Source organism: Pecten maximus, chromosome 14 (assembly GCF_902652985.1).
Source record: "Pecten maximus chromosome 14, xPecMax1.1, whole genome shotgun sequence".
NCBI classification, from domain to species: Eukaryota; Metazoa; Mollusca; class Bivalvia; order Pectinida; family Pectinidae; genus Pecten; species Pecten maximus.
The window spans coordinates 35242146-35258225 of record NC_047028.1 but is presented as its reverse complement, the minus strand read 5'-3'; the positions used below and the strand labels follow the sequence as shown (position 1 = coordinate 35258225).

General features: G+C 34.8%; 2 protein-coding genes across 2 annotated transcripts; both read left to right on the top strand.

Moving 5' to 3' along the window:
• Nucleotides 1-556: 556 nt before the first annotated feature.
• Nucleotides 557-5381, top strand: LOC117341879. Its single transcript, XM_033903740.1, has 4 exons — nucleotides 557-800; nucleotides 4436-4549; nucleotides 4857-5192; nucleotides 5353-5381. Exons 1-4 carry the CDS (start codon nucleotides 557-559, stop codon nucleotides 5379-5381), a joined length of 723 nt encoding a protein of 240 aa, XP_033759631.1.
• A 516-nt stretch (nucleotides 5382-5897) lies between these two features.
• Nucleotides 5898-8581, top strand: LOC117341605 (G-protein coupled receptor GRL101-like). The gene is made up of 3 exons (XM_033903455.1): nucleotides 5898-7112; nucleotides 7606-7739; nucleotides 8330-8581. Exons 1-3 carry the CDS (start codon nucleotides 5909-5911, stop codon nucleotides 8393-8395), a joined length of 1404 nt encoding a protein of 467 aa, XP_033759346.1. The 5' UTR covers nucleotides 5898-5908; the 3' UTR covers nucleotides 8396-8581.
• Nucleotides 8582-16080: the final 7499 nt, after the last annotated feature.

Below are 16080 nucleotides of genomic sequence, written 5' to 3'. Positions count from 1 at the left end.
TGAAAGTCCTCTTCGACATTATAAACTTATATAAGTATAATGACAACATATAGGTGTTACTTGAAAGAAATGTTTATTGGTATAAATGATCGTCATCGGGAAGGCAAAGGACTTCATTGAAAATTGTCAGGAATCTGACCGATTGTGCAAATCAAATATATTGTCGCTATGAATGGTTTGGAATGTACAGTATAGTCTAACTTCACAGACAAAATGAGAAGTACCGTGAAAAACTACACTGGTTGTATGGCTAAAACATTGACTTAATTATATTTGAAATATTTAATATCTTCAATTTTAGTTTTAAGGACAAATGTTTCTCACATTTGCAGGACCAATGATAGACGCAAACATGGGTTAGGATCGAAATTTTACTTTTGCCCTTTTCCTATGTTATTTGATTGATTATGTTTCTGTTTACATTGAGAAATATGTGACGATGACCACAGTATTGAATTATTAGTCATATGTTTGCTGTTACCGCTTCAACGCATTCTGAATTTTCATAGCTGCACAACTACATGAAATCGCACGTGCACAGCAAATTTCCTTTATCATGGACGTTTTCAAGCTTTTGTCAACACACCTCACTTTTATTTCAATTGCTTGTGCTTTCCATCATAGTTTATCAGCAGCGGAAAAGTTGGAAAAGTGGCAGAACTTTGTTCGCATGACTGAATCAGACAGGAACGGAGAACTTAATGTCAAACATTCTGCTATGTATGGAGGCATCAATAACATCAGACAGAAACGCTCGGAGAGAGGAACGGAATCGACATCTGAACAAGAATGTCCAAAAGGTAAAATGTTTTTTGGGTAATTTGTTTTTCATTATTTTTCATATCGGTCTGATATTTTTTTGAAAAATCCATAGTAGCAAACCTTTTATCAGTAGATTAAAATGTAGGTTTGAAATTTAAAATTTTGTTTGTTCATTGGCATTGGATATAACGCAACAACCAATACACAGAGAATATCTAAATTGTATATATCAACTGAAATGTAAAGAAGTGTTTACTGCGTAATGTTGAACAGACGTGGTTACTCAAAATTAAAAAAAAAAAAACTGCGTCCGACTGTAACCGCTAAATGATCGTCCCGTGAAATTTAACAATTATACAGTAAGGTCCATTTTCTGTCTTGGTACAATTAACCAAATGTCAATTTTAGCATTTCTATTTTTATAATAACTAATGTTTTGTATATATGGCAAATATCTTGCATGTTTCTCGATTGGGGGCCGCGGTGGCCGAGTGGTTAAGGTGTCCCGACACTTTAACACTAGCCTTCCACCTCTAGGTTGTGAATTCGAAACCTACGTGTGGCAGTTGCCAGGTACTCACCGTAGGCCGGTGGTTTTTCTCCGAGTACTCCGGCTTTCCTCTACCTCCAAACCTGGCACGTCCTTAAATGACTCTGGCTGTTAATAGGACGTTAAACAAAAGCAAACCAATTTTCTGGATTGATTCGGTATTCTAAGTGTTAGAAAACAGAACATGTTAAAACTGCGCAGAGAAAAGGAATATCGGCAGATAAACGAAAGAAAAGAAATACAGAAATGAATTATCATCAACAAGATAAAAGTACCTTTCACAAATGAATCGAACTGCGCCATACAACTGTTTTGTACGTCAATGACTCGTCAGTGATGCTTAACGACTCAGTTGGTGATCAAAGGAGCTGAAAAATAGGTTGAAAGGGAACATGTTAAAGTATGAATGAGGAGGTGAAAGGTTTTCATAACTATTAGAACATGTGATCATTGTATAGTGAAAAAAACTTTCGAAAAAAAAGGTGTTTTTATTTTTAAACCTTTGAGATTTCCATCCCATAACCAGATAATGTGATAGCACCACTTGAATTAAAGAGATAAATATAACCAGTTTTTAATTTGCCACACGAGTAAAATATATTAACGGAAGCATTGAATTTTCCTTAAAACTCATTTTACAAGTTTTTAACGGTACGATTTTATTTGAAAAAATTCTGTATTTTATTTAACGCAAAACAGTTAGCATATGATAACATTGCATTGAACAGCCTCGACAAACAACATATTGAAAATTTGTCTGTTTTCAGCCTTATTGCTATTGCTCGAATTATTCCAGCTGTTAAGATGTCTAGAGATTTGAACAATGTGCGGTGATGTGTCGACAGCATCCGTCAGTTTTTAGACGAGATGTTCCCTCATACTGTAGGTAAAAAAACAGTCATAGAGCCGCGAGAAAGGCTTTGAAATGACTGCCCATCGGATTCCAACTTTTGAAGAGTTATTATAACATTATTTTGCATGTTTCATAGATAACTAGCGTTCTTTTATATATTTTATTTATTGCTGTGTCAAAGTTATTTCATTTAGACATACACATATATAATATATAAATAAAAACATAAAAATATCAACAAAAATTCTTATAAAAAGTCGCATGAGTATTGCCTACAATGAAAAAAACTAAAATTGAATGTTCTTTCTATGAAACATGGTAAATTTTAAAATGCTAAATAATTCTTTAAAACATTTTTGACATCATTCAAAGATTTGCCCTGTATATTGTTAAACGCATAAGATCTAAGAATTTTCCTCGGTAAAACATGGACAGTTTTCAGTCGATATCTCTATATTTTGTTATACCTGAGTATTACGCGAGAAGCTCGATTTTGTTTGTAAAACAATCGGTAGGTCATTATTATCTATACGACATTAATCATTTGGCGGAAACAAATCTCTTAATTACGACTATGACATCTTGAGAGCTGTTTCCCGGAAAGCTTTTCATTTATTGTTCACATAATTATTGTAGATGACTCAAAGAGAAAAAAAACAACACCAGAAACAAAAAATCTTTGTTTGAATTGATCGCACACCATTGTTAGCCCTTTTGATTCAATTGGGAAGCTGGACTTCATTTGATGGTCAAAATCAACACATGACCTGTCCTGATTTACTTATGTCGCGTGCACTTGTTTTCCAAGTCTAATTCCGAAAGTGGATTGTAAAGTAGTGAAATTAACACATATCAATATATCATTTTCATTAATACATTTGTTTTATTTCTTTCATTATTCTATTTTATTTCAATAAGTGTTGGTCTTTATTAATGGGCGTTTCTATTGACATATTGTTTGAAAACTCATTACTAATTATTTAACTTTATAATCATTCCACCAACAAAGTCAAGTAGTAGCTGTTGTAGTAGCGACTATTGTATTGGAAAAGCATTTAATACTTTTGTTTAATTCTCTGGAAAATAGAGTATGCCATAATAGATGTGTTCTGGATTAGTATCCGCTTAGTTAGTAAGGTATGTTGTCATTGCTGGAACTAATTGAGCTGGTTTTCATTATAAAGTTAAATATTTAAAGCAAGTGGGAAAAAGTATTGTCATTTAGATAAAATGAGAGGGCTAGAAAGGGATCCTTGACTTGTCACGAATGGATTACTCTTAGTTGAGAGTGTTAATGTCAATTAACAAGTGTTTGTATGAGGTCTGTACGATAATTCTAGAACAAATAATAATAGTTTACATCAAAATTAATCGCTATAGCAAAACCTAGTCGAATGGTTTCAAATATATAAATATTTACAGGAAGAGTAACTTATAATATTGACCATATTAAGTAACGTGGAGGTAACGTATATAGTACTTAATTGTTAATGCTGGATAGCAAAGTGTAAAAAGAAACCCAGTTAAACTAACGTTGGGGACCTGTGAATTTGTTACATTCTAGGTGTGTATCATAATGTGATAGCACAGGGACCTGTCCTAATGCATTTATACTGTAACAAATTGGCAAGTCCCTGTGATGACGCTGATGAAAGGGTAGTTATTTATTAAATACTTTTAAAGTAGCACAACACAAATTTCACCTTTTTTCATTCGATTTGCAAATATAATTATTACTGTGACAGTTTCTATCTGTTTTTACCATGAAACTTTATTCGAATTTGGGCGCTAAGTAAATACTTTAGTGAACTGACAGTGTGTTAGAATAAACTTATGAATATCATAATGAAAATATTAAGCATTTAATTATGTGAAAATTAAGTGATATTGAATGTGTGTGATTTCTGCATGCTACAAAAGCTAGTATGCCTATTGTTATTTGATGTTTGCATCCGTGGATAAATATAAAACAAACAGTATAGATGTATAATTACGATTTTTATTTTGGGACTTATCTATCAAGTGCCTACTATAACATTAGTGTTAACCCTTCGACCATGCCGTAGAAAATTCGGTATGTAACTGTTAAGGCCTTAAAATCATATGTAATATTTCATTATATATATTCTGACGTAATTTCTATAGACATGTTTGCCCCGTCTACCTTACGACGAACGGTAATTGAATTCTTTGCCTTTGAATGCTTCTTGAAATAACTCCATTATCATCTTTCTCGATTATTCTAAAATAAGTTTACATTTATACAACAGGTAGACCGTCTACTAGTGTGGACGAGTTTATAGCATGTCCGATGTCCTTCTGTCAACACACCAGCTACAGGTGTGCCATACGATGTCTAGGACAGGAATCTGGTGACAACTGTGGTAAGTTTATAACCATCTTTGTGCTATTTTCATGTAAGACAGTGTGTTCATCAGTCTTCAACTCAAAAAGGAATGCAGTTCCTTGTTTAAATGTGTTATTATCTTGTTACACAACTCACAAGTGTACAAGGAATCAACACTGTCAACATCTTGTTGGTATATATCATTATTGTGCTTCAGAACTTTACTACTGTACAAGGGAACACCAATGTTACCGTGCGCTATTTATATGTTACTGAACAATACAATTGTACAGGGGATTGCCATGCTCCCAATCGTGCTAATATGTGTTATTTTTGTGTTACAGAACTATACAACTGTACATGGCACCACCACTGTCCATATCCTAGTCGTGGTGGTAAATACACTATTCCTATAGAGAAAGTTTGTGACGGTGTAGCCCAGTGTACCAATTCTGATGACGAGTCCTTCTGTGCCAAGCCATGCCCACAAAAATGCATGTGTACTGGTTTAATTATCAGCTTCATCTCTACTCCACTCAGTACTTTACGTTCTCCTTTTAAGAAAATCTCCTTTTTCATTAACAAGATCGATCCACCTTTAAAACTTTATGTCAACTTTTCAGACTTTTCATATCTTGCTATAAGAGGCATGCATGCAATACCAGATAATTTCACCAGAGGTTTATATAATATACAAAATTTGGTGTTGACTGAAAACAATATATCGTTTGTGGCTAGTGATATGTTCACTCACATGTCAGGTCTACGGTCATTAAGTTTATCATCTAATAGGATCACGCATTTAAATGGTAATATATTTAATGAACTGTCTGCTCTTAGGCGTCTATCTCTACATAAAAATCGGATGAAAATGCTTCAAGCTGATGTCTTTACTGGACTATCCACACTTACACATCTGAATCTAGGTAACAACCAGATACAAATCCTTCCAGCCGATGTCTTTACCGCATTATCGACACTTACACATCTGTCTCTACATAACAATCAGATTAAAGTCCTTCCGACAGATATTTTTTCTAGGTTATCCAAACTTCGTTCATTAGATTTAGCATCTAATAGGATCAAGCATTTAAATGGTAATATATTTAATGAACTGACCGCTCTTACGTATCTGTCTCTAGATAAAAATCGTATAGAAAACCTTCCAGCCAATGTCTTTAATGGACTTTCTAAGCTTACACATCTGTTTTTAAATAACAATCAGATAAACATTCTTCCGGGTGATATCTTTACTGGACTATGTAAACTTTACCAACTATCTCTAGTAAACAATCAGATAAAAACTCTTCCAAATTATATCTTTACTGGACTATCTACACTTAAAGATCTGTCTCTAGGTAACAATCATATAAAGAGCCTTCCGACTGATGTCTTTATGGGACTACATACACTTTACGAACTGTCTCTAAATCAAAATCAGATAGAAATCCTTCCAGATGATATTTTCAGTGGTTTATCTGTGCTTGGCTGGATCTTTCTAAACAACAATACCCTATCCATTATACCTGTTTTACCTTCCTCTGTTAAATTGCTTGACATATCCTACAATAGCTTTGAGGTGTTACCTGCTGGAACATTTTCCAATTGTAGTCAATTAAACCTTTTAAATATCATAGGTAACAAAATAGAAATACAGGAACACATGTTTGAAGGATTAAATAATCTGTCTACTTTATTGACCGATACTCCATTCATGTGTTGTGTTAAGCCTCCGTCTGTTTCTGACAATAGATGTTTGAGAGATCCTAAAAAGTTAGGGGATTGTTGGTTTGGAGATGTGTCATGCAAATCAGAAGGAGATGCGATATCTTCATGTTATACATTGATAGGTTCAGTTGCACTAAGAACATGTCTCTGGGTAATTGGAGTTTGTGCTTTAATTGGGAATTTTGCTGTCATGTTCTACCGACTATTCATAGACACAGATAATCTTACAATGAGTTATTCGTTCTTTGTACTGAATTTGAGTTTATCAGATTGTCTAATGGGCGTCTACATGATTGTGATAGGCATTGTAGACATCTACTATAACGGTGTTTACGCTGTGAACAACCAAACATGGAGAAGAAGTACTCTATGTACCACAGCTGGAGTTCTATCCAGTATATCCAGTGAGATGTCGACGTTTCTTATTCTACTGGTGACGATAGATCGAGTCATTGTCATTATGTTCCCAATGTCCCGTCTTTCCAAACAGAATATCTCGTGGAAACAGGCATCTGTGGTCTCGGTGTGTCTGTGGCTTATTTCTACCACACTTGCAGTCATCCCAGTTATTTCCATGCAGTCCTACTTCAAGGGGGAATACTACTCTCAGTCAGGGGTATGTCTCGCCTTACCATTGACTGACATCGAACAACCAGGTGCTGAATATTCGTTTGCAGTGTTTGTTTGTCTCAACTGTCTCGTCTTTTTAGCTATAGCCATAGGGCAAATCGGCATGTTTAAAAGTTTGATTTCAAGCCCAGGGCGTCGTATGGCCTCGTCACAGTCTCGTCAACGGGATATATCTGTAGCAAGAACTCTCTTTATGGTGGTGGCGACCGACTTTTGCTGTTGGTTTCCGATCGGCGTAATGGGTATGTGAAATTTTTAAATATATAACTTCTGTTGTTTGACATATTACTCGGGACATCTCGTAATTGTATCATGACCCTTTGGACTTCGAGATAACAAGGTTAGAATGTATAAATTACAAGTGTGGAATACTATAATATATATGACTATAAGGGGTATTTGCGAAAGATTAATTAAACTTGCCATATCCAGAGAGACATTAGTATTTTGATACAGAAGCTACTGTCACTATACCTGTTTAAATTTTTTGTTTTTGTTTTTTATAACTTCTGTAACCCTTCATACCATTCTTGAAGGATATCTGCTAATATGTATGAAGTGATTTAGATTGAGTGCTTTCTCGTTGGTGTAAGGATTATTCTTCTAAGATAAAAAAACAATTGGATTTCTCTGTATTTCACTATTATTAAATGGTCGGTGGATGTAATGTCAACGTAATAGGTCTTACTGTTGTCATCAATATATATATAGGCATTTTTGTTTATACATTTATAGGAGTGATTTCAAAATTTGGATACCAGATGCCGCACGGTGTTTATGCGTGGGTTATGGTGTTTGTTTTGCCAATCAATGCTGCCATCAATCCATTCTTGTACACGGCCTCAGCTATATTCAGGAAGCGACAAAGAGTAAGTTGCCAGGTTTCAAACAACATAAAATATAAATTACGCTTAACAATGTGTCTGTCGACACGATCAACCAACCTGTATCTCGGTTACTCTAGTGGAAAAGATGGGAATATATTTGATGTGACTAATATAAATGATGGCGAAAATGAAATTACTTAAAAATTAAAAAAGATAATAATTATAAAACGCTCATGATTGTCATAGACCTGAGAAACACAGTGCCATATTCCAATTTGGCTCAATCTAAGTAAATGAATTTCGGTGACATTTTGTCACTTTGCCATTATCAAAATATCTCTTGTTAATGTAGAATCAAATTAACTCGTTACTGAATTGGTTAATGACGTAACTATTTGAGGTACAGCGTAGATTCCAAGACACTTCAAGACATCTTTTAAGTCAGTGGGTCATGTAGCAGATATCCCTTATTCGAAAAAAAAACAAAAAACAAAAAACAAAAAACGAAATAATTAAAAATTAAAAAGGCTCTATGTTTTTTTACACAAGATTTCTCCCTTACTCAAGTGGTAGCATATCTGATTTGAAATCGGCATATCAATAACAACAATCTGTTTTGTTGATATTATTAGGAACAACAGATTGCAATAACGACGTCAACGAAAAACACTGGAAGAATCGCCGTGAAATCGAGATGAATATACTTTAACAGCCATGTCAAACGAGTATGTCTGAAGTCTCGTCAATTCTTCTGTCGTTTGTTAGAGGCGTGGTAACTCTCTTTGCAAGAAGTGTAATACAACTTAGCGAAATACACCACCGGAAAGAACGCTGGTTACTCCATTTTTGTTGGTAAATTTGTGAAATAAAGCATGATATGAAAATGCCCTCATTGTAGTTGTTCATTGTAAGATATTACAAAACTGTAGGTATCTGATACAAGTTTTAAAGTAGCAAATATATAAAGCTTTCAAAATATTAGTTAAATGTGCATTTGTAACAATATAAATATATAAGTACCTTACGCTACGTTTTCTGAGGAGCGTTCAAGGCAACAGTATTCATTGATGTTGATAAAATATTGAACATGCAGTATTCGAATGTCAACAAAACTCTATTGTATATTTTTTTTTCTTTTATTTAGATCACCTGAGATCTACACCTCAAATGACCTTTTCTAATCGTCTTATGTTCGACAATTAAAAATTAAACTTGGACTGGGAGGCGGGGCAAAAAAGGGTCATTTCAAAAGGTCAAAATCATTTAGTCATCGTAGGTTTCGGGGTGCTTTATCAAAATTGTGAATTCCATGACCCGGGGTTTCGGTATACTTTATATAATATAGTTTATATAATGGTAAAACATATAATTTTGTTGAAATGATATTGGAATTAGTTACAGTGATCAGTATGGTATGACATTTTTATGGCATTCACATGTTAGCATGACTTACCTTCAAGAGGCTGATGACCGACGCCAAAAAAAGGTCAAACTGACTGAAATACTTCAGAACTCTGATTACCGTTAAGGCCCATGGTCCTATTGTTGTTGTTTTTTTTTATCTAATTACCCAATTAAAATAATACAACCTAATTTTGTTATATCACACGCTGATATCACGATTGACCTACTTGTCTCAAAGTACACATTCAGTGCAAAAATATCATGTACAATATATTATGTTGCATCGAGTTCTCGGGATATATAGAAGTTGTTCATGGCACTTTGGAATTTTATATAACGAGGGACATGACACACGCATCGATCCTCCACCACACATATATACTTGTTTATTGAAGTCTGATAAAAAGCACTATGTTGGCAGCACAGGGTCTGGAAACACACATAGATTCTTTCTATGATAGTATACCTGTATACATGTTTGATAGACTCGGTCTGAGAGTCCCGATCCTGTGACGCGATGTAATATCAGACTTCATGAAACAAGGTAATATATGTGGAAGGGCATCGATGTATGTGTCCAGACCCTGTGCAACCGACGTCATATTTAGCACGAGACATCATAACTAAAACAAGTATATATATATGTGGTAGATGATCGATGCGTGTGCCCAGCCCCTGTGCCGCCACAGCACAGGGTCCTTAAATTCCCATCGATTCTTTCCAACATAGTATATCTGTATACATTTTTGAGATAATCGGTGTGAGAGTCTCGCCCTGTGGCGCGACATTATATCATACTTCATTAAACAAGTATATATAATAATGTGGAAAAGGATCGATGCATGTGTCCAGAACCTGTACAACCAACGTCACATTTTGCACCAGACATCATAATACAACGTATATACATGAGGGAGAGGATCGATGCATGTGTCCAGCCCCTGTGATGTTGACCATTTTAATTGGTATAACACTTCGTTATACAAGTATGTATATATATACATGTGGCAGATGATCGACACGTGTGTCCAGTCCCTGTGCCGCCGATGATATAATATTATCAGATGTCATTATGCAAATACATCTATACGTCGGAGAGGATCGATGCGAGAATCCAGTCCCTGTGTCCGCGTCATTAAAATTTGTATCAGAGTTCATCAAACAAGCCTAAATATGTGAGAAGGGATTAATGTGTTTTTCCAGCCCCTGTGACTTCGTTCAAAAATAGATATGTCTGGGAGGAGATCGACCCGTGTGCCTAGCCCCTGTGCTTGAAGACCTTATAATTGGTATCAGACACCGTCAAACAAGTATATATTCATGCGGGAGAGAATCGATGCGAGTGTCCAGCCCCTGTTCCGCATACGTCATCCTTTGTATCAGACTTCATTATGCAAATGTAGTATATATTTGTTCGACAATCTACCTTTTTTTGGAGGGGGGGGGGGGGGATTCCCCTTATTGCACATCTGGCCAGCCATTTCACCTTTATAATTGATTATCCTTATTATCCTATATCCCATATCAAGCATAACGCAATTGGTCCGTGTTAAATTTTATCTCATTTTTAATGTCATCGATTGTAGACAACTTGATATTTCTTTTAACGCCGTCCAAATATGTATACATCACAAATGATTCCCCTTCTGTCCATGTTGATACTCTGGTAATGGTTGACATTTCGTGAGGGATGCGATAACACAGATAATGCGGACAATGTGTTTTTTCAATGGGACAGTTTCATTTCCAAATGGCAAAATGATTCTCGCGTTACCTTACATAGTTAGAAATATGAATCGCAAACTCCTACTATGTCGATCCTGACCAGATGGGCTTAACAAAGAAATTTTATCGGACGGTAAAGTTAATATATTTGACTTTTAATGTTTCAATTTTTAAGCATTAATAATGAACACAGGGACCAGTCGAGTTCATTTTAGTTCAAATTTAATAGACTGAGCGTATCGGTTTTACTTGGATATTCTATGGTTATGAGTCTTGAATACGTCTTTCTTTCGACATACTATTCATATGTATCAGATGCGTACACTTCATCTTATAAACTGATCTTTTCTAGGTTTAAATCTCTTGGGGGAAAAAATACTAAAATGTCATCGATTTTATGCTTCTCCATTTCTTGAGTATCCCGCCATATTGTGATGTCTTGGTGATTTTATTATAAACTATAACTATTTCAGTTCATAATTGAGGTGTATGTCAACTTCACCATATATAGAAATGGCTTAAAATTTCAGTTTGGAAAAGTTTCTGATAAAAACTTTGTTTGTTACTAGCAACGGAATGCATGTAAACCCGATCTTTGATAATGACGGCAATATCTATTCTATGGAAGTGTTGAAGTTTTAAGCCTAAACTTAATGCTAAAATTATTTGGTCAACTAAATAAATGTTTCATTTGCCAGGACTTTACTGAATTAAAAAAATCGATGGTTTGTTGAGAAAACGGCCAATGCCTATAGAAGCTCTCTCTCTCTAGGGTTGGATACAGAAGTGTATATTATGCTACAATTATAATATGTATACATTGATTTAACAATACTTTCTTTAGTTTTAAGGTTTTTTCATCAAAGCCAATGGCAAATGTCACCCGGAATAGAATTAAGAATGTTTAATATATATATAAACAATTTCGATATATTCGAGTCATTCTAGTGAGAGATCTGACAAGCTTACTGCAAACTCTATACAATAAACACTTTCTTAATCTAAACAATATCTGAATATACATTCTTATCTGTATATAAAACTTGTCATTTCACTGGTGGCTTTTTTTCTTTATTTACAATACACACTTTACAAAATAAAACAGACTGTTTATCATTTATTTTCATAACTTTTTATTTTGCAGCTTTTATGACTTTAAAGCAGACCTCAAATAAAACCAAAGAATCATTTTTAAGCTAAATTTCTTCAAGTTGATATGAAGTTTTCCCTTGTGCGCTAACTTGGCACATTCACTTTAATTTGATCAGGGATAACGGACAATTTTCTTGGGTTCTTCATCTAAAATATGTAATCGCTATTTTTTGAGAATATACAGGGTATTATATTTAACTTCATGTATAGGTTTTCCTTTTGAGGCAGACCAAGAATACGAAATCGACGGAAAGCCTTCATCGCGTTTTGAAATTTGAAGTTTATCACTAGCCCTCCACCTCTAGGTTGCAAGTTTGAAACCTAAGTGGGACAGTTGCCAGGTACTGACCGTAGGCCGGTGGTTTTTTCCGGGTACTCGACTCTCCTTCACCTTTAAAACCTGGCACGTCCTTGAATGACCCTTGCTGTTAATAGGACATTAAACAAACCAAACCAAACCAAAGTATCGTAATACAGTTCTAAGTACAATGTTCTTCTCTTCAAAATAGCTATTTCACCATATAAAACTTAACAAAGTTACAAAAAAGAACATATCACTAGGTCAATATTTCTCATTCATCAGAAATGAAAAAAAGGTTGATACTATTAGAGCGGTATCACACAAATCGATGACGTAACCACGACCACTTATGTTCCATCTTACACACTCTTAAATCTGAAAGAAAATGGTTAAATAAATGAATAACAGATTGAACGTGACAATAACGTATACATGCGCACTAGTTCCGGTCTCTTAAACAGAAAGTGTTTTATTTTTCAAATTATTAATTTGAATTTGAGTGAAATTGAAAATTGATATGAGTTTGCGAGTAAGAGATAACTTAGTCGGGTGACGGGGTACGTAACGAGACTCCCTGTCCGACAAGGGACAAAGGGGTATACCTGTGAGGGACAGAGTACATACTTGGTAAGACACTGGGTACCAGTCATTGATTTGACGCTGGATACACAGCGGGAATAGAGCCATGTTGTCCTCCTTAAATTGATCGCAGTATTTCCTAGCCCAGTACAGCTCATCCCGGGGAAGTTCTTTTGTAAGGTCGACGGACAGCTCCAGTCCAAGGCTGAACAACCTCATGGCATTGGATCGCTCCTCGAACTCGGACACATTCTTGATACGGGGTCTGAAGCGCTTCCAGGATGTTCGTTTAGCCTGACATGGAGCAGTTCCGCAGAAACGACAAAGGAAACGGCCTGTAAAGTAATCTATCATAAAATATAACACGTGGAATGGAGCTTGCCGTCATTGTCTTGTAGAGAAAGGAACCGCGGAAAGTGGTAACGAATATCGACATTACTTACGAGTTCTCCATGCTGGGAACATGGCTAGCACGGCTGTCCAATTTAAGTGTGAGAAAGGATTAGGCACAAGTTTCTTTCAACTTATGGACGCCCTTTCCCAACATACAAATATATTACATGAAGTCATTGAGATAGCATCATTGACATAAACATAAAGTAGATATATAGATTATGTTACATAGACACAGGTTTGCAAGAAAGGGTACAAGAATACATCTATTGCTGGAGAGTTTATGTCTACAGAAAGATCTGAATTTCCAAACAGGAGAAGTTTTAAATCCAAAACAAAACCTAAGGCATTTAAACTTTGAAGCATATATAATCTTTCCAAGTCATACAATTTGCATCCAAAGAAAAAATGAAAGGCATTTTCACAAGGATGTCCACAGGTGCAAGATGGATCATTAATAAGATTTACTCGATACAGATCATATTTTAGAAAACTACAATTGTGCCTCAATCAAGTATGTAAAATATTTAACTTTCTTTCACCATAACTAAAAGGTAGGTGGAGATGAGCAACGATCGTACAGATAGATCTAACAAATTCCAGCTAAGAATAATGGAAGGTTTAAATGAGAGATTCGTTTGAGAAAGCCCACTAAAAGGAGGAACTCGATAATCACTGTTATTTCTAAGAGCGTATCGGTTATATTCTGCAACTATTATGCATTTTATATATACGTGTTTTTTTTTTACGTTTTCGACGATTTGAAGAGTACCTAAACCAGTTTAAAATGTAGAGCTTCTATACACGCATACGGGGGAAGACCTGTTATGATACGGGCAGCTCTTCTTTGAGCTTTTTCTAACAATTCAGTTTCAAATTTAGTACAACTATCCTATATTTCACACGCATATTCTAAAACCGGCAAGATAAATGATTTATAAAATCTTCAAAGAATATTTCGATTTAGCACAAAGTTTAATCTTCTTAATACCTTTATTTTTATCATAACCAACTTGGCGCTCGCATTAAAATAAATTCAAAAATGCCAATGGCAATCAGAAAATTTGTTAATCTTTTTCATCAAATATCAACTTTAAATCTTCATCTTTGTGAATAAAGTTCGAAATAAAAGTTACCTCAGTTTTCTCTGGGTTAAAAGTTACCAGCCACGTTTTAGACCACACGTTTAATGATTCAAGATCCCTATTTAAGACTGTTTGAATGTCAAGACATGATGAGGAAGACATTATTACAGACGTATCACCGGCAAAAAGAAGAGCAACTGACTCAAGGACATTAGCAATGTCATTAATGTAAATTAAAAACAAAAGCGGACCAAGAATGGAACCTTGGGGAACCCCTGCTAAATTCAATAAGGGGTATTTAAGAACACTTCTTGGCGCCTGTCAAATAAATAGTTTTCTAACCAGGTATATAATTCACCACAAAGTCCATAAGATTTTAGCTTCTCCATTAAACCTTTTAGCCACACACGATCAATGGCCTTTGAAATGTCACAGAAAACAATACATATATGTTTCTGTTCTTCAAGTGAAATACAAATGTTGTGATACATTTCTATCAGCTGATATACAGTTGAATGGGTATGCATAAAACCAGATTGGTATTTGTAAAACAATACGTTATTTATTTACACGTTCAAAATCAAACAGTAGATAAAACAGATATCGGTATATAATTAGAAGGTGAATGTCTGTCTCCTTTTTTGAACAAAGACATGACTTTAGCTACGTTCCAAGTGGTCATGAAAATACCTGTTGACAATGACATATTAAAAAAGATTTCAAGTGAAAAACAAACAGCTTGTGATGTCTTTCTTAACATATGGTGTCTGATTCCATTCTCACCCGAGGCCTTACCAAGCTTCAGTATCTACCAGAAAGTATTGTGATAGACTCTATAGAAATAATGATAAACCCTCTAATTACTCATGGATTAATGATCTCTCACTTACTTATATCCCTAAACTAACAGTCGATGAAAAAAATAATTTAGAAGGTAATACAAATTATAAGGAACCAACAGATGTGTTAAAGAGTATGAAAAATGATAAAAGTCCTGGGTCAGATGGTTTCACTGTTACATTTTTTTTTCGATCAGTAAATCGGGGATATGAAACGGGTGAATTATCTGTAACTCAAAAACAGAGAATCATTTTTTGTTCATTTGTATTCACTCGCACATAATAAAACGTTGTGTTAGTCTTTGGTTCAGTAATAGGTATTTCAGTGTTAGAATCATTTACTTGTGTTATATTAAAAACATAGTCATTTAGGAGGTTAGCTTTATCTTCATCATTAGAGACAACAGTATTAGAAAGAGGATCTACAAGAGTAGGAACAGAGTGTGAAGAACCAGCTGATTTTAGTAGTCGTTTAATAAATCTCCAGTACGATTTCGGATCAGAAGTGGGAAAAGCTTCGATTAAACCATGAACATTTTTTTTTTTAAAGTATACTTGCCTGTTTTTTCATGTTGTTTACCTTATTTCGCTGTTACTTAAATCTATTTATGTCCGAAATAAGCTTTGTTGACACTGCTATTTTATGCAACATATTACGAATTCTTAATTTTTTCCTTAATTTGGAGGTCATCCATGGTTTATCATTTGGCCACAAAGTGACCAATTAGATGGAATACATGAATCTGCAAAATTAAGGAAAAATTCATTAAAACGGTTACAAGCAATATCAATCGAGCTACAACCAAGACAAAGGTCGTTCCAGTTATAATCAGAAATAAGATTATTTAATTGTTGAAAGACAGCCTTTCTATGCAGCCATATTTTACGCTTATATGTAGATTTAA